Below are 16,320 nucleotides of genomic sequence, written 5' to 3' on the forward strand. Positions count from 1 at the left end.
GATTTATTGGTTGAAAACGCTTCTGACACAAAACTCCAGTATAACCGTTTTTAAAATTTGTCCAAAAGAAAAAGTGAGTGAGAAGTGAGTTTAGGAAAAAAAGAGCAGTAGGGGCTCTGGGTGCTCTCTGGTGAGCCTGGGGAAAGACAGCAGGGACACTTCATATATGTGGGGCTGTGCTGGCCCAGTTGCTGCTTGGGGAGCAGGCTGACTGCGGCTGTGGGAGACATGGCCCTTGGGCCAGGTGAGAGCAAGTGCCCCACATGGAGTTCCTAACCTACTGGAGTAACTGCAGCCACCTAAGACCTGAAGAAGATAAAAACATCTCCGAGTCTCAGGGTTTATTTGATTTTGAGATATGAGAAGCCAAGCTAATAACCTTGAAACTAGAAAGCTCGAAACTAGAAAGCTTTTCAGGAAGAAAAAAGAAAGAACTCCCCTCTCTTCCTCCTCCTCAAAAAAAAAAAACAAAAAACAAAAAAACCCCAAAACAAAAAAAAACATAACATAACTTTCACATAAGCTCACAAGAATGTAAAAATCTCAGCTTTCCAAAGCAGTTTGTTGAAACTATCTGAGGTGAAAATCCACTGTGTTTATTCTATGCAAACCATTTCAAGAGCTTGTTTTTCCTTCAGAGGGATGGGTGAGGTGGAGTGGGGCAAGAGCTGTCACCATCAAGTTCAGTCTCATTTGATTTTCTATAGAAGAGTCCCACCATGCCAAAGGAACTGCTCCACCTCAGGTTGTGTTTGTCTCTCCCATGGCCTTTCTGCAAGAAGCTTAATGACTTCCATGTTTATAATAAAGCTGGGTTTTTTCATCTCATTTTTTTTTCTTCAACAGTCACATTAAAAAATTCAGATAAAATCTTCTGGAAATGGCATAAGCTTTGAGATGGATGTCAAAATGGCTGCCAGAGCCAGATAACTCCTGGCCCAAATGACGGGCTTTGTTTTGGAGCCCAGATGCAGGAACGCAAGCCAGAGCCCTGATCTCTCCAGATGATCACAGGATATAAACTGCTGCCCGCAAGCAAGCTCCAGAGAACCCTGTTAGCCTCCAGGAAAGCTCTGAGGCTGGGGAGAGCAGCTGAGCCAAAGACGATGAGAAGTCTGCTGGCACCACTGATCTTGGCTCTGGCCCTGGCAGCGCTCTGCTGTTGTGAAAAAGGTAAGGGGATGTCTTGGGACACTCTCCGGGAGTGTCACTGAGCCCTGAGGCTTATAGGGATTCTTYCTCTGGTCTGCAGGGACCCACATCTTGGGAGTAGGCTGTGCGCAGTGGGTTATTGCACAACTTGAGATATTTTCCCTGACTTGTTATGTTAGATAGGCATAAATGAGATGGGGCTCAGGGATACCCAGCCTTATCTCTTACTGAGCACTTTCTTCTACTAGTCAAAAAAACAAAAAACAAACTAAACAAATTGCACCATTGAACTGCAGCAGAGATTTCTGATATTTCAACATGTTTAAACATTAAACTAGTTTAGCATCTAGGTGAACTGGCAAAAGTATGTTGGATGCTCAGTTTTGAGTATGAGGGTTGAGCTGCAGGGCAGAGCTGTGTTGACCACAAGGAGAGGTATTTTTTACCTGCCAGCACTGGAATGCTGTAGGATCACACAGATAGGCACAGAGTCAAGCCTTCACCTGCTGAAAAATGCAGGATGTAGAGAATTTCTGCAGGAGAAAAAAACCCTGTTGAAAAAAAAATTGGAGGTTATCCCACTCAAATAAGACCACATCACATATGAAGGTGGTTTAACTGTAGCGACTTTATGATCAAGAAATAGCAACGTAGTGGCAACTCTAATTAATGTAGTGAGTAGGAAAGGGGAAAAGATCAGAAACAGTAAGTGTTTTCCTTTTGCTGCAGGAGAAGAGAGGCTGAGTGAGCAAGAAAGTGCCTTGTGTTTGCCTATATCTTCTTTCCAGAGTTAAATTTAATTTGCTCCCTGGCATTGGATATGTCATGATTCAATACTGGCAAATACATTTTTATCCGTGTTTTCCTTCTGTCAGAGAGTCTCTTGCTCACTGTCTCACTCTTGAGCACTCAGCTTTGTTTAGCTATTGTTATGTTCTGGATTGCTTAACAGTCTTGGAGTAATTTTTAATCTTTTTTTTTTTTTTTTTAAATCCAAGGAATGCGTAAGTTACTTAAAAATATAACTAGACACAACTTTTCTCACATAAAGTTTTTGTTTAAACACTTTTTTTTTTTTGGTCCCTGAAATCCCTTCTCCCCATGAATACGTCCACACTAAATACCTGAAGACTTGTGTGGAACTGACTCTGTTAAAGAAAAAGTCATAGCTGAAACAGCAGAGAGTGGGAGAGCCAAGAGGAGGAAGAGACCTACCATTTCTCTTAGAAGACACTTTCCTTGGGTGTTTGCAATGAGTGTTAAGGGTTAAGGATATAGCTGAAATAAAGTGTATGAATTCCTTTGGGCCACAAAACTGTGAAGGTAGTGGTGTTCCTAATTTTAGATCCTATTTCTCTTCCCTGTCAATAGCTTGTGATTTTTCCCTAGGGAGAATGAAACTCATTTTTCCAAAGATAGAGGAGATGCTTAGTAATCACCAGGTTCTGTTCAAATTTGGGATTTTGCTTAATTTGTCCCCTAGCTTTAACTACGAAGGGTGGGGAGGGAGAAGGAGCTTCATTTTTTTCATACAGCTGCCACAGTGCTTACGTGGTCATTGTGTCATTTAATCCTCCACAGAAGAAGTTGAAATTAAACAAATCCAGCTGAATTTTGCTGTGGTGAATTTTACCCCTAGATTCTGGATGTTAATAAAATCCTATTTGGGAGGTACAGGTCTTCTAGGAAAGGCAGGGAGCCAGATCTATCCAGTAAGTAGAGGGATCCAGTCATGGGATGGAGCAGGGGAGTGGGACTCATAAGCTAACTCCTCTCCATCCGTCTGTCTGTCTGTCTGTCTTCCAGATTCCCAAGACCCCTTAGGATCTCCTAATGCTGCCAGTGAGTATATTGCAATTGTCCCTCAGCTGAATCCTATCGCATCTGCCTCTCYTTTTCTCTTTACCAGGTTCAAGGGACAAATAAGAGCAATGCTGAGTCTCTCTGTCTGTTCACCCTTTTCTCCCCCAATGCTGCTGTCCCTGAGATGCTGCTGGCTGGAGTGTCTAGCAGAGGGGCTGGCTTTCATAAGCTGTTGGAGTAGGAGACACAAGGGAGTTCAGGCTGCCTGCATGGGCAACGCAGCATTGCTGCAGGTATGCTAGTGCTGTAGCCAGCATTTCCACAACCCTTAAGTAGCCCCAAGGAGAGACACAAGCTCTGTGGGTTGTTAGCAGCTGGACACATCTCCCCTCCATGAAACAGAGAAATGTGAGTAAAACAACATGGCCTGTCTCTTGTCTTCTCTGAGCAAGCCTCAGAAACCTATGCAAAGTGTTTGGATCCCCAGGACAAGATCATAGAGCAGAAAGTTTTGGTGCCACACTGAAGCAGGCTGTGACATCTTTGCCAAACCCCACGTCCTGGAGGACCTGAAAGCAAGCATGTTTCTTGGCTACTCCTTAGAGCTGCAGTCCCTCCTCAGTCAGGTTGCCCAGGACATGAGGACTTGCATGCCTTGGGGTGTCCACAGCAAGCTGATCCTGGCAGAAATCTGCATGGAAAATCTCCCTTGTTCCTCCCCTGTCACTCTCCTTCCTAACACCTTAAGGGATAACATTGCTGCTGGGGAGTATGAAAGCCAGTATGTCTCTAGCCAGCCAATCCAAACATGGACTGGGATAGAGAGAGAGAGAGAGAAAAAAAAAAGAAACAAGAAGGGTTTTTATGGGAAAGGTGGTGATTTCTGACAGGTCATTAACTGGCAACTTCTGCTCAGCCAGTACTTTGATCCTGACCAAAAGCCAGCTTGCTAGTGAAGTGTCTCCCCACATGGGGCACCTCCCATCTGCCAAACAGAAACATGGTCAGACACCCCAGGATGATGTGAGAAGGTCACAAAACCCACCTTCTCCCTTAGGGACATCCTCAGGCATGGATCTTAGAAACGTAATTTTTCCCCAATGACAGTGATAGCTGGCCAGTTTCTAGGTAAAAATATATTGCTGTCCAACTGCCTGTGTTGCCATTATGCTGGTGTGTGTGCACACTTCTGTTGGTGTGGGTCTGTCTCATGGAGAAAGGTGTGTTGTGCTGAAACCTGGCTACGGTGAGGTGAAGTCATTCTTCATGCCATTTTGTGGGGAGGGCTCCACAGCACTCCTGTGTGTGCACAAGCACAGATCCAAGGGGGAAATAAGCCATTTCTACTCACGTAGTGCATTAGTGAAGTTCAGGTGAGAATGCTGCCATGGTCAAAAGACTTCTCACATTCAAGCATGCTCCAATGCCTGAACATCAGGATTTTTGCACCTCACGGGCATATTTCTTCCAAAGTGATATTTTCTTTATTTATTTATACTCTCCATCTTTCATGGAACTCTACACATACAGATAGGCTATTTTATTTCCATGTGCAGCCTGTTGCTTGTGGTTCATTGGAGGCATTTAGAAGGCCTGGTCATTAGTATCCCACTGCACTGTCAGTCTGAGTCAGAATACAGAAAGGAAGCCAAGACCCTGAAGTTAGCAATACCAGGGAGAAAGAATGTCATTCCCTTCAGATTTGCACAAGGCTTCACTGTCTCCTTATTTATCTTTTATGCTGTCATGACTCTGCACATTTGTTATGGACTCAGGTCATGCTAAGCAATAAGGGAGTGGAGTTTATGATGGAAAGGGATCTTGCTCCATGTAACTGTTCAAACCAGGTTGAAGAGGGAGCACAACTGTTGGACTTCCAGTAGACAGCGTAGTGGGGAGAGGTGCACAGGGAATTAAGATGGGCTGCAGCAGCCATTTACTTGCAAAGAGAGCAAACGCTCATCTTCGGAGACTAGACTGGTCCAATTTGTATAGACCAATGCCCTGTATCACTAAACTGCTGTGTTCTCTATTGGCAGGCATCAAGATTAAAAGGGAAGTTGCCAATGCCTTTATGAGAAGGCAGAAGAGATCCAGCATGGATGAATGGTAACAACTCATGGGTCAGGCTGAGGGCTGGACCCTGGATTTCTTGTAAAGAGGTGGTGGGAAGGTGATGGGACATAGCAAGGCATTAATTTGTTGTATACTTATGTTATTATCTTCAAGCACAGAAGCAAAAGGGCCTAGGAAATACTTCTTGATAGATAAATGGTTCTTTCTCCATAAATATCCTTGGGTGAACTCATAGCTGCAGTTTGTTATTCTTCACATGGAGGAAGACAGTACTAACCATCTGAGCAAAATATTGGGATAGCAGGACACAAGTTAGAAGCTGCTCTAAGCTGCATGGACATCAAAGTCAAACTCCAGGGAACAGAGTATCACAGAACCTTGGTTATTGTCTACAGCTCCCTACAAAGGAAGCAGAGCTTTATTGCAGGAATGAGGTCAGATCAGAACGGCTGTTCTTTCTGAACCTGCAGATCCTGCTAGGAATAGGTCCATTTGTGCAGAAATCCTAAATATAAAGATTTGGTAACATCCTAGGTATAAAGATTTGGAGAAAATTCAAAAATTTCTATTCAATCCATCTTTGGACTGGAGGGATCATTTTTCAATGATATGATATTGAGAGGCTTCATCTGTAAGGAAGGGGATCAGARTGTTGTAGCAGAGAAACTAAGTGATGTGGAAACCTAGAATGATAAAAGCGAGATGAAATTCAGTAGTACTGAATGTACAGTCCTTTAGGTGTGTGGGGGGCATCACAAAAGTAGCATCTGCTATAACCATCAATTAGGAAGGACTGAGGTAAAGAGAGATCTTGGTGCATTATTTGATTATGAGGTAGGGTTAATCCAGCAATGTATATGGAACAAATGGAAATAGAGGGTGATTCAAGTTATTTCCATTACAAAAATAAAGTATCAATGCATGAAATACTGGAGGGACTTCTCCTGTAGTAACGTGTACAGTCTTCAAGAAAGATTAACTCAGCCTAGATAAAAAGTTGAGAAGGGCATCCAGAGTGAGTAGCTGAGAATGAAAGAGTTGAGTTTGTCTAGTCTAGGAAAATAAAAGCTGTGAGAAGTGAACATGATGAGAGGAATTTTTTTTAGCTAAGGGAAAATAGTGGCTAACAGGAAAATGAACAGAAATTGGGCACAAATAAAGGTAAGCAGGAAATAAGAAAAAGGGTCCTAGACAGCTAGGAAACAGAGTTGGAAACAGTCTATGTTTTAAGAAGAAGGAGGAAAAACCTAACTGTTCTACTAAGGCCTCAAGAGCAATTGCTTTAAGTTGGGTTCAGTTCCAACTTTCCCCAGCATTAGTCAAGGAGGTCTAGTCCCATGTCAGAGATGTTGAACTCACTATGAGAAGCCCTCTGCTGTGGGCATGGTGTGGCATGCTGGGGAATCACTCTTCTGGTGGTAGCCAAGGGTGTGAAACTCGTCCAGCTGAATCAACCGAATCTGTAGAACAGCATGTCTTTCTTTGTCTACTCCAGGTACTTTGAGCGTTACAAACCCCCAATGGAGCAGATCTATGAGTATTGTGAAAACCGTCCTTCCTGTATCTTTCACTTTCAGCAAGTAGGATTTCCCACGGCCTACAATCGTTACTTTGGACGATACTAAGGATGAGACRGTCACGTCCCTTGTGTGGCTCAGGACCGCTATGAATTCCCCAGAAGAAAGACATTTGTGGATGTGAAGGAAGAGGTATAGCCTGGGGCCTTCTGCAGTTCTGTCCCTTAGCCAACAGAAACATTACGGCAAAAATTACCCTACTTGCCTAGCGTTCTTTAGCTCTCTTCCCTTCATCGAGAATGTTTCTCTTCATTAGTCTTTTGTGGTATTTTGAGCTTCATTAGAGATGGCTGAGAAGATTCTGTCTTACTTCTTTCTTTTGAACCCCCAGGATGCTTTATGTGAAAAAATGGTTATTCCTTTCAAGAAACCCAATGTATGCCTTGGAAACATAGCAAGACATTTTGTCCTCTTCCAAAAATGCAGGGGGGTTGTAGAAGGAGAACACCACAACATGTATAAATGTGATGGATTTGATTCTGAGGATCTGAGAAGATGGGGGGACTGCTATCTCCTGATACAGTGACAGGGAAAGTCCAGTATCTTCAGATAGAATGATTACACTAAATATGTGCCAATGTAGGATCATTTTGTAAGGATGGAAGTATAAATACTATTACACAGCCCGAAATCAGATTCCACTATACTCTTCTGATTATTCTATTACAAAATCTGCCTGTATAGCAACAACAGATGAATGCCAAAAGATGCATTTGAGGAGTCCATTTAGATGAGCCCTTCCATTTGTATGCTACACTCAGTGACTGTAAAAGGTGAATTGAAAATCTCTTGATTTCTCTAGAATTTATTTTTGGTAAAACTGATATGCCTAAGCAAAAAAAAAAAAATCCCTTGGTGATACTTTGTCGTTTATGCTTGAAATGAAAAGCACCATAGCAGCTCCAAAAAAGCCAAAAAAAAGAAGACTTTATGAAATAAACCAAAAAAATAATCATTTCAAGAATGGGTTGAAGTTGGGTCAGCATTTGCTCTATCTCTGGTCTCTTTATACATACATATCTTTTCCCCTGTTCACTACTTCATTCTTTCTCTCTATGAATATTATGCATTAGCAGTTTTCTGAAAAATCTCCTTTAATATCCTGTATTAGCTTTCATGCTCTGAGAGGTAGATGGAGGGTGCCATCTCAAAAGGCAGGGACTACTGAGCCTCAAGGGACTGAGAAAGAGTAAATCTCTCTGGCTGCATGTTAGCTGGTATAGCCATTCTTAGCTGTTGAGTGTAATAAACACTGCTTATGTAAAGCAGGTCAGTGTGCTGCTTCTCTCTGTTTCTCTATACAACTTTTAGCTGAGGTTAGAGAAAGGTTTGGAATATAAAGCCTGCTCTTGTGAGCCCTGAAGAGAAGGGTCCAGCTGCATGAACCCTGATTCTCCCTTTCTGTGCCCCAGTGTGAATCAGAAATGACTACCTTGAAACTCAAGGCATGGTCCTGGTATACAGTGAGGGAGAGGTAGGACAGGCTTTCCCTGATCCACCGACTACTGAGTTCAGCATTTCTCTGAAAGATCCACCACTGGAGTGGATATCCACCACACAGGATAAGTCTACACAGATGGATGCAGGTATGAGCACCAACACCCTGCATTTGGCAAGCTGCTATAACTTAAACTGGGTATACTGACATTACAGCAAGGAGAAAACAGTTAATAAGTACCTCTATTTGTCTTGGTCAAAAACCTAGGACTGGTTCCTCCATTGGCATAAAGTGATGGGGCTTCACAGAGGGCAAAACCCTCCTCTGAATGCCTTCTAGTAAAAATGAACAAAGTGYTAATTGAAAGCAGTGAAAATTTTGTTGGGAAAAGTACTAGAGAGATTAGTGAGACCTTAGTATTTTCTGTACTAACAAGTTATTGGTGTTTTTAGKTATGGTTTTATTCCGTAAAATAGAAACTTCCTGTCTATATTTGCATACTTCTGTTACTTTTACACTTTTCTCTCCCTTTTGGTAAATAATTTTTGCAGATCTGTACCACTAGATCTTTATATGTGTACTAAAGTCTCTGGGGAGCTGAGTCTGTATATCAGATTGCAAATTTACTTCTCGAATAGAGGAACTCAGTTTTCACCTAGTCAACGCACTACACATACTCTGCTGCCATCTTATGGCCATTAAAGTTATCTTCAGGTTTCAGTAAACCACGTTGAATTTTAAGTATTTGAAAATGCAAATCCAGTGACCTTTCATCCTCATTCACTTCATATGGAAACACATGCTAAGACAGTACAAGGGAAAAAGAGGCAAGGACATAAGCTGCAACTGAATAATATGTAGATGGACTGACAAGAAATCTGCGACTTTAGAGGAGTTGCTCACCCTATCGATCACCCACTAGAGCCCATCACAGATTAGGTCTTTTTTATCTTCACATGAATGGGGGAGGTGCCTCTGAAAAAGTTCATAACCCCTTCTCTGACTCAATTTTACCTGTCAAAAAATCTGCTTTCTGAAATATAGCCTGAGATGATGGGGCAATTCCATGAAGAAATAGATAAGCTGTATTTACCACTTTGCATCCTTCATGTCACCATCTCATATCACCAGTGGCTGCAGATATTGTCATTCATTCAGCATCTGCTGGTGTATTATCATACAACATGTCGAGAGTGATAGAATACGAGACTTTTATCCCCTCCTCCACCATATTTCAGTGATATTCAGCAAATGCCCTCTGTACGCAGAATCCAACCAGTGGCATAGATGTCTACTTTTCCCAGAGAATCAAACTGTAACTATAGGTATCCCTGCTCTGTTAGCCAAAGCATCATCCTTGATTGCCCCCTCAAAATCTCTCTGACCAGACTGCACTTCTCTATCACCAGATTGCAACGAAAAGTGTACTTGCTTTCTCCATGTTGTTAGAATTAGTCTTGACACCGCCTCTTGGCTCTTTTTCCAGGCAGAAGAGTGGTCAAAAGCCACAGGTCTTAATATGTAACTCACTACCCTTTAATTAGGTGACTGCAAAGCAGCTAGTAGAAAGACATTAGTCCAAATACAGAATCTGTATTTATACACTCATATTTAATATACCCATGTAAACAATTCTAAGAGGTGCCAGTCTGCAGTGGCATAAGGATAGGATTGGCAGTAAATTATTAGAGATCAGTGAGACCTATGGAGGAGAGAGACTGTTACGTTATCTCTGCTTCCAGATGGGATCCCAACCCACTATGCATTTCTATGTTGGCTTTATCAGACCTACACACTTTAAAAGAGCTTGTTAAGCTCTTGACCAGGGACTGTTCTCCACGTCGTCTTGTCATACAATTCCTCAGGAGAGAACTACCTTGGGGAAGAGACTTTTCCAAGACATGGGTTTCTTCCTTTCTTCTATTTGTTGGATTTAGATAGAGAAAAGGCAAGAAGAAAAACAAGATGATGAAAYACCTTGGAATTAAGAGAATTATCAAGGTGAAGGACATATACACCAGCTAGAACTGGAGTGAAGAAATAGCTCATGAGGTTTCAATGCACCTACACCCTTCCTTATGAATTTTGGGAACACTTCTACCAGTACCTTACCCATTTGGTTCATGACTTCTGATTTGCTGTAAGAATCTGGTGAATGATCTTTGCTCGAAGAATCCTCACTCAAACCTGAGTGCAAATTCYGAACTGCAGAATTTTCCAGTTCAAGAACAAAGAGAGAGAGATAAATGACCTCTACTTATGCTGAGAGGGCTCAATGTTCTTCACAGTGYCTTGGGTGGACTCAAGGATGTCAGCACAACTGCTAGCCAGCYTCCTGTTGATGATCTTCTTGCAAAGGCTGGTGAGAGCAGCAAACACTSTACTTTATCTAAAATGTTGAAATTGCTTAGAAAGTTACTGATTCAAAGCCTACTGAAATAAACYCCATGTTTTTCTCTTTAAAACATGGTCTTTAAGAAGCTTTGGGCTAGGCTTAAAGGGAGAAATGTTCTGTTTTCAATTGCTTTATTCTGTTTCTTACCYGCCTTAATTCCTTCTAACTACATGGTCGGAAATTTCTCTTGTTTGGAGCCAGATGGTTTCCCAGGGTACRTTTTTGAGTAGGAATGTTTCCATATAACATGGAAATGTTCCTCGCCTTTCCCAGACTGTCTCAGCTGAGGCTCTGACAACAGCAGTCTCTTGTTGGATGAGACAGTGACCATATTGCTCTATTCCTTGCAATTGCTTTAGAGCTTTCTCTCAGAGTAATTAAGGTATCGTGGATAGTAAACTGAATTTGTACAGAGTTTACTAACTTCWGAGGCCAAGAAAGGTATTGATTTGGATTATGAGACCAGAGTGAACATACGAGATGAAGTGAACATCTACTTGTAGTATTCAGCTGACTATCAGCTGATTACAATATTTGACTATAGTCTACTAAGAGATCAAAAAGCAAAAAGTGTAATCTAACAATGTCATCATATGCACTATTTATTAGGTCTTATTAGAGAAGATTTTTATTAAATAGAAATGATAGAAGTATAACTAGCTGTGTCATTTTGCATGCAGAATATTTTAGAAGTTATTTTCCTATTACACCACTTGGTTGTGTAAATCATTACTCATGTGCTTAATGTTTATTGACATGACAAATCCACCTGKCCTCACTGAGACAAACTGGATGAACAAAAATTTTAATATAGTGCTACTATACTATCTTACTGAACACACTCTGGAGTCACAGTACATCCRACAGGTATAACAAAGCAGAAAGAAGAAATTCACCCCTGAGATATGTTCAGGCTGCACTGCCCCCTAGTATATTGATTTACTTATTGTTTCCCTCTTCAAAACTACTTACTAATCATGGGTGGAGTACAGAAATAAATGCACCAYTGGTCTGTCCTACAGCCCCTATCTTCTTGCTCATTTTATTTGAGGAAAGAGGGGAGATATTGGAAGTATAGCTCAAATTGATTACTAAGGGAATAACAGACTCTAGTTCCATGAGAATCAAGATGAAACATTCCCTGTAGATTTCCAGCAGTACATTTGAGCATTTGGTTTAACAAAATGTAATGCTCCTCCTAATGCTCTTGTTCTCTGTGCGTCTGATGCCACGAAATGCAGCAGAGGTTCTCTCTATAGATCTGAGCCTGACTAGCCCTACGTTACCATTTTCTGTGTGTCTAGAACTTGGGGGAACTCTGCATTGTTACCTAGACCTTAGTGGCTGGTATATCTCTACTGCTGCAAACTCTGCTGAAGCTTTTAATGACACTGATTCTCATAAAATGAGGACTCGGGCATCTTAACTGGTACTTGCCTGCCATGAGGTTTGGACAACAGCCTGAGGCTGCTCAAGAAGGGCTTGTCAGGGATGCCCACCTGCTGTGCTTACTCTGCCAACAGTGACAAAGAGCAGGAAGAKGATAGGGAAAATCCTGGCTTACATTCACAGAGATTCACAAAAAGTTCACACTTCTGATGTTAATCATGGTTTGCTTTCATGTTGTAGGCTATGTCCCAACATATGATGGATATGGCTCTGCATTCCTATGATGACCAGTATCTGGGGTGCAGAGAGCAGATGATGGAAGAACTGGAGCGAGGAAACTATTTCCAAAATGAAATAGCTGCTAAGAAAAACTATTTGAGTCTCTGGAATAAGGCTCGTGAGGCTTTGTTAAAGAGCCCAGTAGGTCTACTGAGGGAGATGCATGAGAGCCATGCCATAGTCCTCATGGCTTACACTATGAACTCCTCCCTCCACTCCCAGCTGAACTGGGCCACATCTATTGCTGGAAGCTCTCCAGAGCACTACAGACACAACTACAGTTTCAAATATTTTCACTTCTACCTAACAACTGCCATCCAGATAATGAAGCAATGGCAGAGCAGCAAGGAGAACGTGGAGAAACGTAAGTGCTACCAGGTGCACAGGGGTGTAAAAGACTTATATATCAAGGCCACAGTAGGCAGCAGAGTGAGATTTGGCCGTTTCACCTCCACCTCCCGCCTCTGGAAAGAAGCACAGAAGTTTGGGAATGAAACTTTGTTCACTGTGATAACTTGCCTAGGAGCAGCTGTGCAAGGCTTTTCTCACTACACGTCTGAGAAGGAAGTTCTCATTCCCCCTTACGAGATATTCCTTGTCAAAAACTTTTCTCAGACACAGCAGGGTAACTGGTTGCATCTACGTTCTGTGGGGAACTACAGCAAGTACCGCTGCCAGCTCTTGGAAGGTATTGTATATAGGCCTTTGCACAGGGGGAATGCAGGACTATCTGGCCTCAAGCACCCTAAGCAACCCTCAACAGCTGCACTTACACAGGGCCTCACTCAAGTTCAGATCAATAGCTTCCTCATTGTGTTCGCCTACCAGAGCACTCTAGGACCCATAAGCACCAATTTTCACCTGTTTGATGTGGAATCTGTGAACATTATACAGCTCACTAAATATGAATCCATCTGATATACAACAGGTCTCAGGGTCTTTGTAGCTTTCACCTATCCCATCTGCCATTGCAAGGATGTCATAGGTTCCATGCCTTAGGGTCCCTAGCATCCCTATTGCAAGGGCAAATGAGATTTGTAGGAAGCTTGCATTCAGATATTATTCTGGTGGTTTGCAAGATTGCCACGTTTCAGGCCGCAGGACTATGCTGAGCTTTGGTCTATCAATACACTGGCAAGCTCAGGTACAGGCTAGAGAAAGCCACTCCTGCTTTAGCCTTGTTCTCTCTCCTGTGGCAGAAAGAAGTCTCAAGAAGTACTCTTTGGTAAAGCATGAAGTGTGAGTGTCCTGGCAAAGGAAATARCTCCTTTGTGCTGGAAGACTTCACTGGGTCTTTTCACAGTCATGTCCTTCATTCAGTCCACCATTAATACAGGACTTTTGCTCCTAGGACAGYAGCAAACTTTGAGCACAAAACAGTCATTCAGGAATGAAAGCTTTTGCCTATACTTAAGCCAAAATAGTAGGTAGACTTGTGGAAATGGCTGTTCTGAGTAAGAGCTGTGTTAGCAAGTACAGGAAGTATTAGACAACCAAAAGAAGTCTAAATGGCTGCTTTCTTGACTCTCTTTCAGCTTCAAGGGACAAAAACAGTGGTTTCACTGCCCCTGCCTCTGCTGTTCTTCCTAGTGTCATTGGATTTTTCTTGTACTTGGCCAGGCAGTGACTGATGCTCTGGCTACTTCCACATATATGCACTTGAATAGCAAGCAAGATTGATTCACAGCGTAACAGCCACCAGAATTACTGTTGTTACAGAAAGTTCAACACTCCCTTTGCCTTCAGCTRTAACTCTCTAGCTGAGACTGGAACATTCAGTGCAGTTCATCAAAATARGCATTCCCTGGATCCATTCAGGCAGGAGGACAACTGGTTGCCTTACTGAAGAGTAGGGCAGTGTATGCCTTCATTGTAGGTAGCTTATCCCTCAGGCATTCAGGAAGAACACACATGGACTTCAGACTCTTTGCAGATCTCTTAGGAACTTTGTTTTTAGCACAACAGAATCCAGCTGTGTGATGGAAAAGGCACTGCAGTGCTAGACTAATTGGTAAGTGTGCAGTGTTGCCTATCTCCTTTGCAGGCAGGCTCCCAAGAGACAGCAAAGTCTGTGGCTGCAGCACAGCAGCCTTCCCACCAGCATGACCCCATGCACCAGAACCAGCTGATCTCTCCCACCTTAAGCTGACTGTCTGCATCTGGCACATGGTGGGCAGAAGCATAAAGCTGCCCTGAGACACAGATCTAGTAGCAGAAGATTGAGAGACTTGTCAGGCCTGCCTTCAACTTTAATGTTTGGTTGTACCATTTTTTTTGCACAACTGAGGCAGATGTTGTGTTCACAACAGTCCTCTGGTGGTTGACGAATACATGCTGGCCATTTCACAGTGAAATGAAGGAAAGTCTGCACTGCTGTCTCAGTGATTGTTGGATGTGACTGAACCTGCCTTTCTACTTCACCGGTTTGCAATGTCTAATGCCAGCGGTCGAATCAACATCACAAATTGAAATCTGTACTTCTGATGTAGTTATATATTCCCCTCACTTCTACATATTCATTTAGCACTCCTAGAGCCTTAGATACTCAAGCCAKAACAACTATGAAGTTCTCCTGCCTCCAAAAGATAAGAATGTGCAAATAAGGAAAATTTTCTGCCTGCAATTCCCCTTTCCAAAATACCTGGCTTTCTTTTTCACTTCTGGCCCCTCACCCTCTTTGATCCTAGCCTCTGGGATTATGGTCAGAGTGGTTATCTCACTGGTCCAAGGAGACTAGTCATGGTAATTTAACTTTTCAGGGAACCATCAAACCATTGAACTCATTGTGTGTTTCTCACTGACATTTCTCTCTGACACATTTCACTAACAGCCTTTGATTGGTAATAACTTTCAGTCACRACTGAACTTGGCATGAAACCGGAGCTCTGTATTCACCATCACCTGCCCAAAGCAGTAAGCAACAATTTAGTGATCCAGACAAGATCTCAACATGAGGGTTGCACAAATTTCTGATCAGTCAGTTAGTCAAAAGTAAGGAGAGTCATAASTTTCTGTGTGAATTGCTTGAACTCTCTGTGCAGCTGCATATAAACTCACTGTTTTAATTACCTTGGAAATCTGTGGCTAGTAAAGCAGAAGTTCAGGCATCTGAGAAATGTTAGYGTCAGAAATGCAGACACTTAGGGAATTTATATGCTTTCAGCTTTTWGTAGCTTGAAAGGGGCAGTTTGAGGCTCAGCATTTCAGGTTATCAGATTTAGGTGTCAGCAATGGCAGGTGCCAGCACCTGCATCTAAAATCTCGTAACATTTTCTGTCAACCTAAACTACTGTTCCTGAAATCCTCACACATGCCTGCCCAGAAAGTTAAAATAAATTTAATGCAGAGCTATTTTACTGCAYGCTTGCTTTTTATCTATAGTTCATGCTACATTCTTGTTGATTTTGGTTTACTAGTGATCTCAAATAATAAACCAACAGAACTAGATTTTGACCCCTAAATGCTCAAAGATACCAAAAAAAGACTGAAAAGATTAGAAGTAGTTGCTGCAGATACCTTCTGTATGTGTATTCGAAGATGTTCAAACTCTTCTTTGTGTGAGAATAAAAGGAATCAAAATAGATTTCTGATACGTCAACACATTTATGTCTCCTGCAACTTATCTGTTATAAGTGGGACGAAGGCCTCAACCATTTTAACAAAGGAATGGAACGCTTCACAAGGTGGCCTTAGCACCCTGACAGCCTCTTCTAAGTAATTAGCTGTTATTTTCAGGCTTTTCTTTACAGATTTGTGTCCTCRAAGAACAAGCTGTATGAATGTAAGAAGTGAAGAGGAAGAGGATTGAGAGCGAGACTCGAGCTTTTCAGGTGTACCCCTTGAAGAGGAGCTGCCTTTTGTGGTACTTGGTGTTCCATTTTCTGGCAGTATCTTAGCGATATCAGCATAGTCCATTAGAAGTTCTGATACTTGGAGGCATAAGGCAGGAGAATTCAACAATTGATGAATAGCAGACTCTACTGCGTCAGGGAGTTTGCCATTTTTCAACATTACTGCAATGAGTGCACCCATGATGCTTCCTAAAACCCCCTTATAATTCTCATAAAGATCCTTTACTATAGCAATCTTATCCTGTAGAGAGTTGATGGGACCAGCAATCTTAGCATACAAACTGTGGTTGATTTTTTCCTGCACATCTTTGTCCTTTGTTTCCACAATGACTTGCATCTCTTTCAAAGCATCAACTAGAA

The 16,320-nt window shown here is 42.2% G+C and overlaps 2 protein-coding genes across 4 annotated transcripts; both read left to right on the forward strand.

Annotated features, from left to right (window-relative positions):
- Positions 1–1,050: 1,050 nt before the first annotated feature.
- Positions 1,051–7,395, forward strand: LOC146586466 (matrix Gla protein-like). The gene is made up of 4 exons (XM_085321293.1): positions 1,051–1,173; positions 2,959–2,994; positions 4,995–5,064; positions 6,527–7,395. Exons 1-4 carry the CDS (start codon positions 1,107–1,109, stop codon positions 6,654–6,656), a joined length of 303 nt encoding a protein of 100 aa, XP_085177419.1. The 5' UTR covers positions 1,051–1,106; the 3' UTR covers positions 6,657–7,395.
- Positions 7,396–7,449: 54 nt separating this feature from the next.
- ART4 (ADP-ribosyltransferase 4 (inactive) (Dombrock blood group)) lies at positions 7,450–15,941 on the forward strand. Of its 3 annotated transcripts, none has more exons than XM_085321292.1 (3): positions 7,450–10,408; positions 12,071–12,797; positions 15,825–15,941. In XM_085321292.1, exons 1-3 carry the CDS (start codon positions 10,322–10,324, stop codon positions 15,899–15,901), a joined length of 891 nt encoding a protein of 296 aa, XP_085177418.1. In that variant the 5' UTR covers positions 7,450–10,321; the 3' UTR covers positions 15,902–15,941. The 3 variants fall into 3 exon arrangements, with proteins under 3 accessions (XP_085177418.1, XP_085177417.1, XP_085177416.1); XM_085321291.1 differs by lacking the exon at positions 15,825–15,941 and adding an exon at positions 13,645–15,665; XM_085321290.1 differs by lacking the exon at positions 15,825–15,941 and having other exon boundaries at positions 12,071–13,043.
- Positions 15,942–16,320: the final 379 nt, after the last annotated feature.

This window comes from Rhea americana, unplaced genomic scaffold, assembly GCF_003343005.1.
Source record: "Rhea americana isolate MKP2758 unplaced genomic scaffold, rheAme1 scaffold_69, whole genome shotgun sequence".
In the NCBI taxonomy this organism is placed as follows: domain Eukaryota; kingdom Metazoa; phylum Chordata; class Aves; order Rheiformes; family Rheidae; genus Rhea; species Rhea americana.

What these genes read in the sequence shown, in the direction of transcription:
- LOC146586466 (XM_085321293.1), top strand. Translation starts at nt 1,107, where the DNA reads ATGAGAAGTCTGCTGGCACCACTGATCTTGGCTCTGGCCCTGGCAGCG. An exon ending in AGGATCTCCTAATGCTGCCA is followed by an intron (nt 2,995 to 4,994) that starts GTGAGTATATTG and finishes CTCTATTGGCAG; the next exon opens with GCATCAAGATTAAAAGGGAA. An exon ending in AGATCCAGCATGGATGAATG is followed by an intron (nt 5,065 to 6,526) that starts GTAACAACTCAT and finishes TGTCTACTCCAG; the next exon opens with GTACTTTGAGCGTTACAAAC.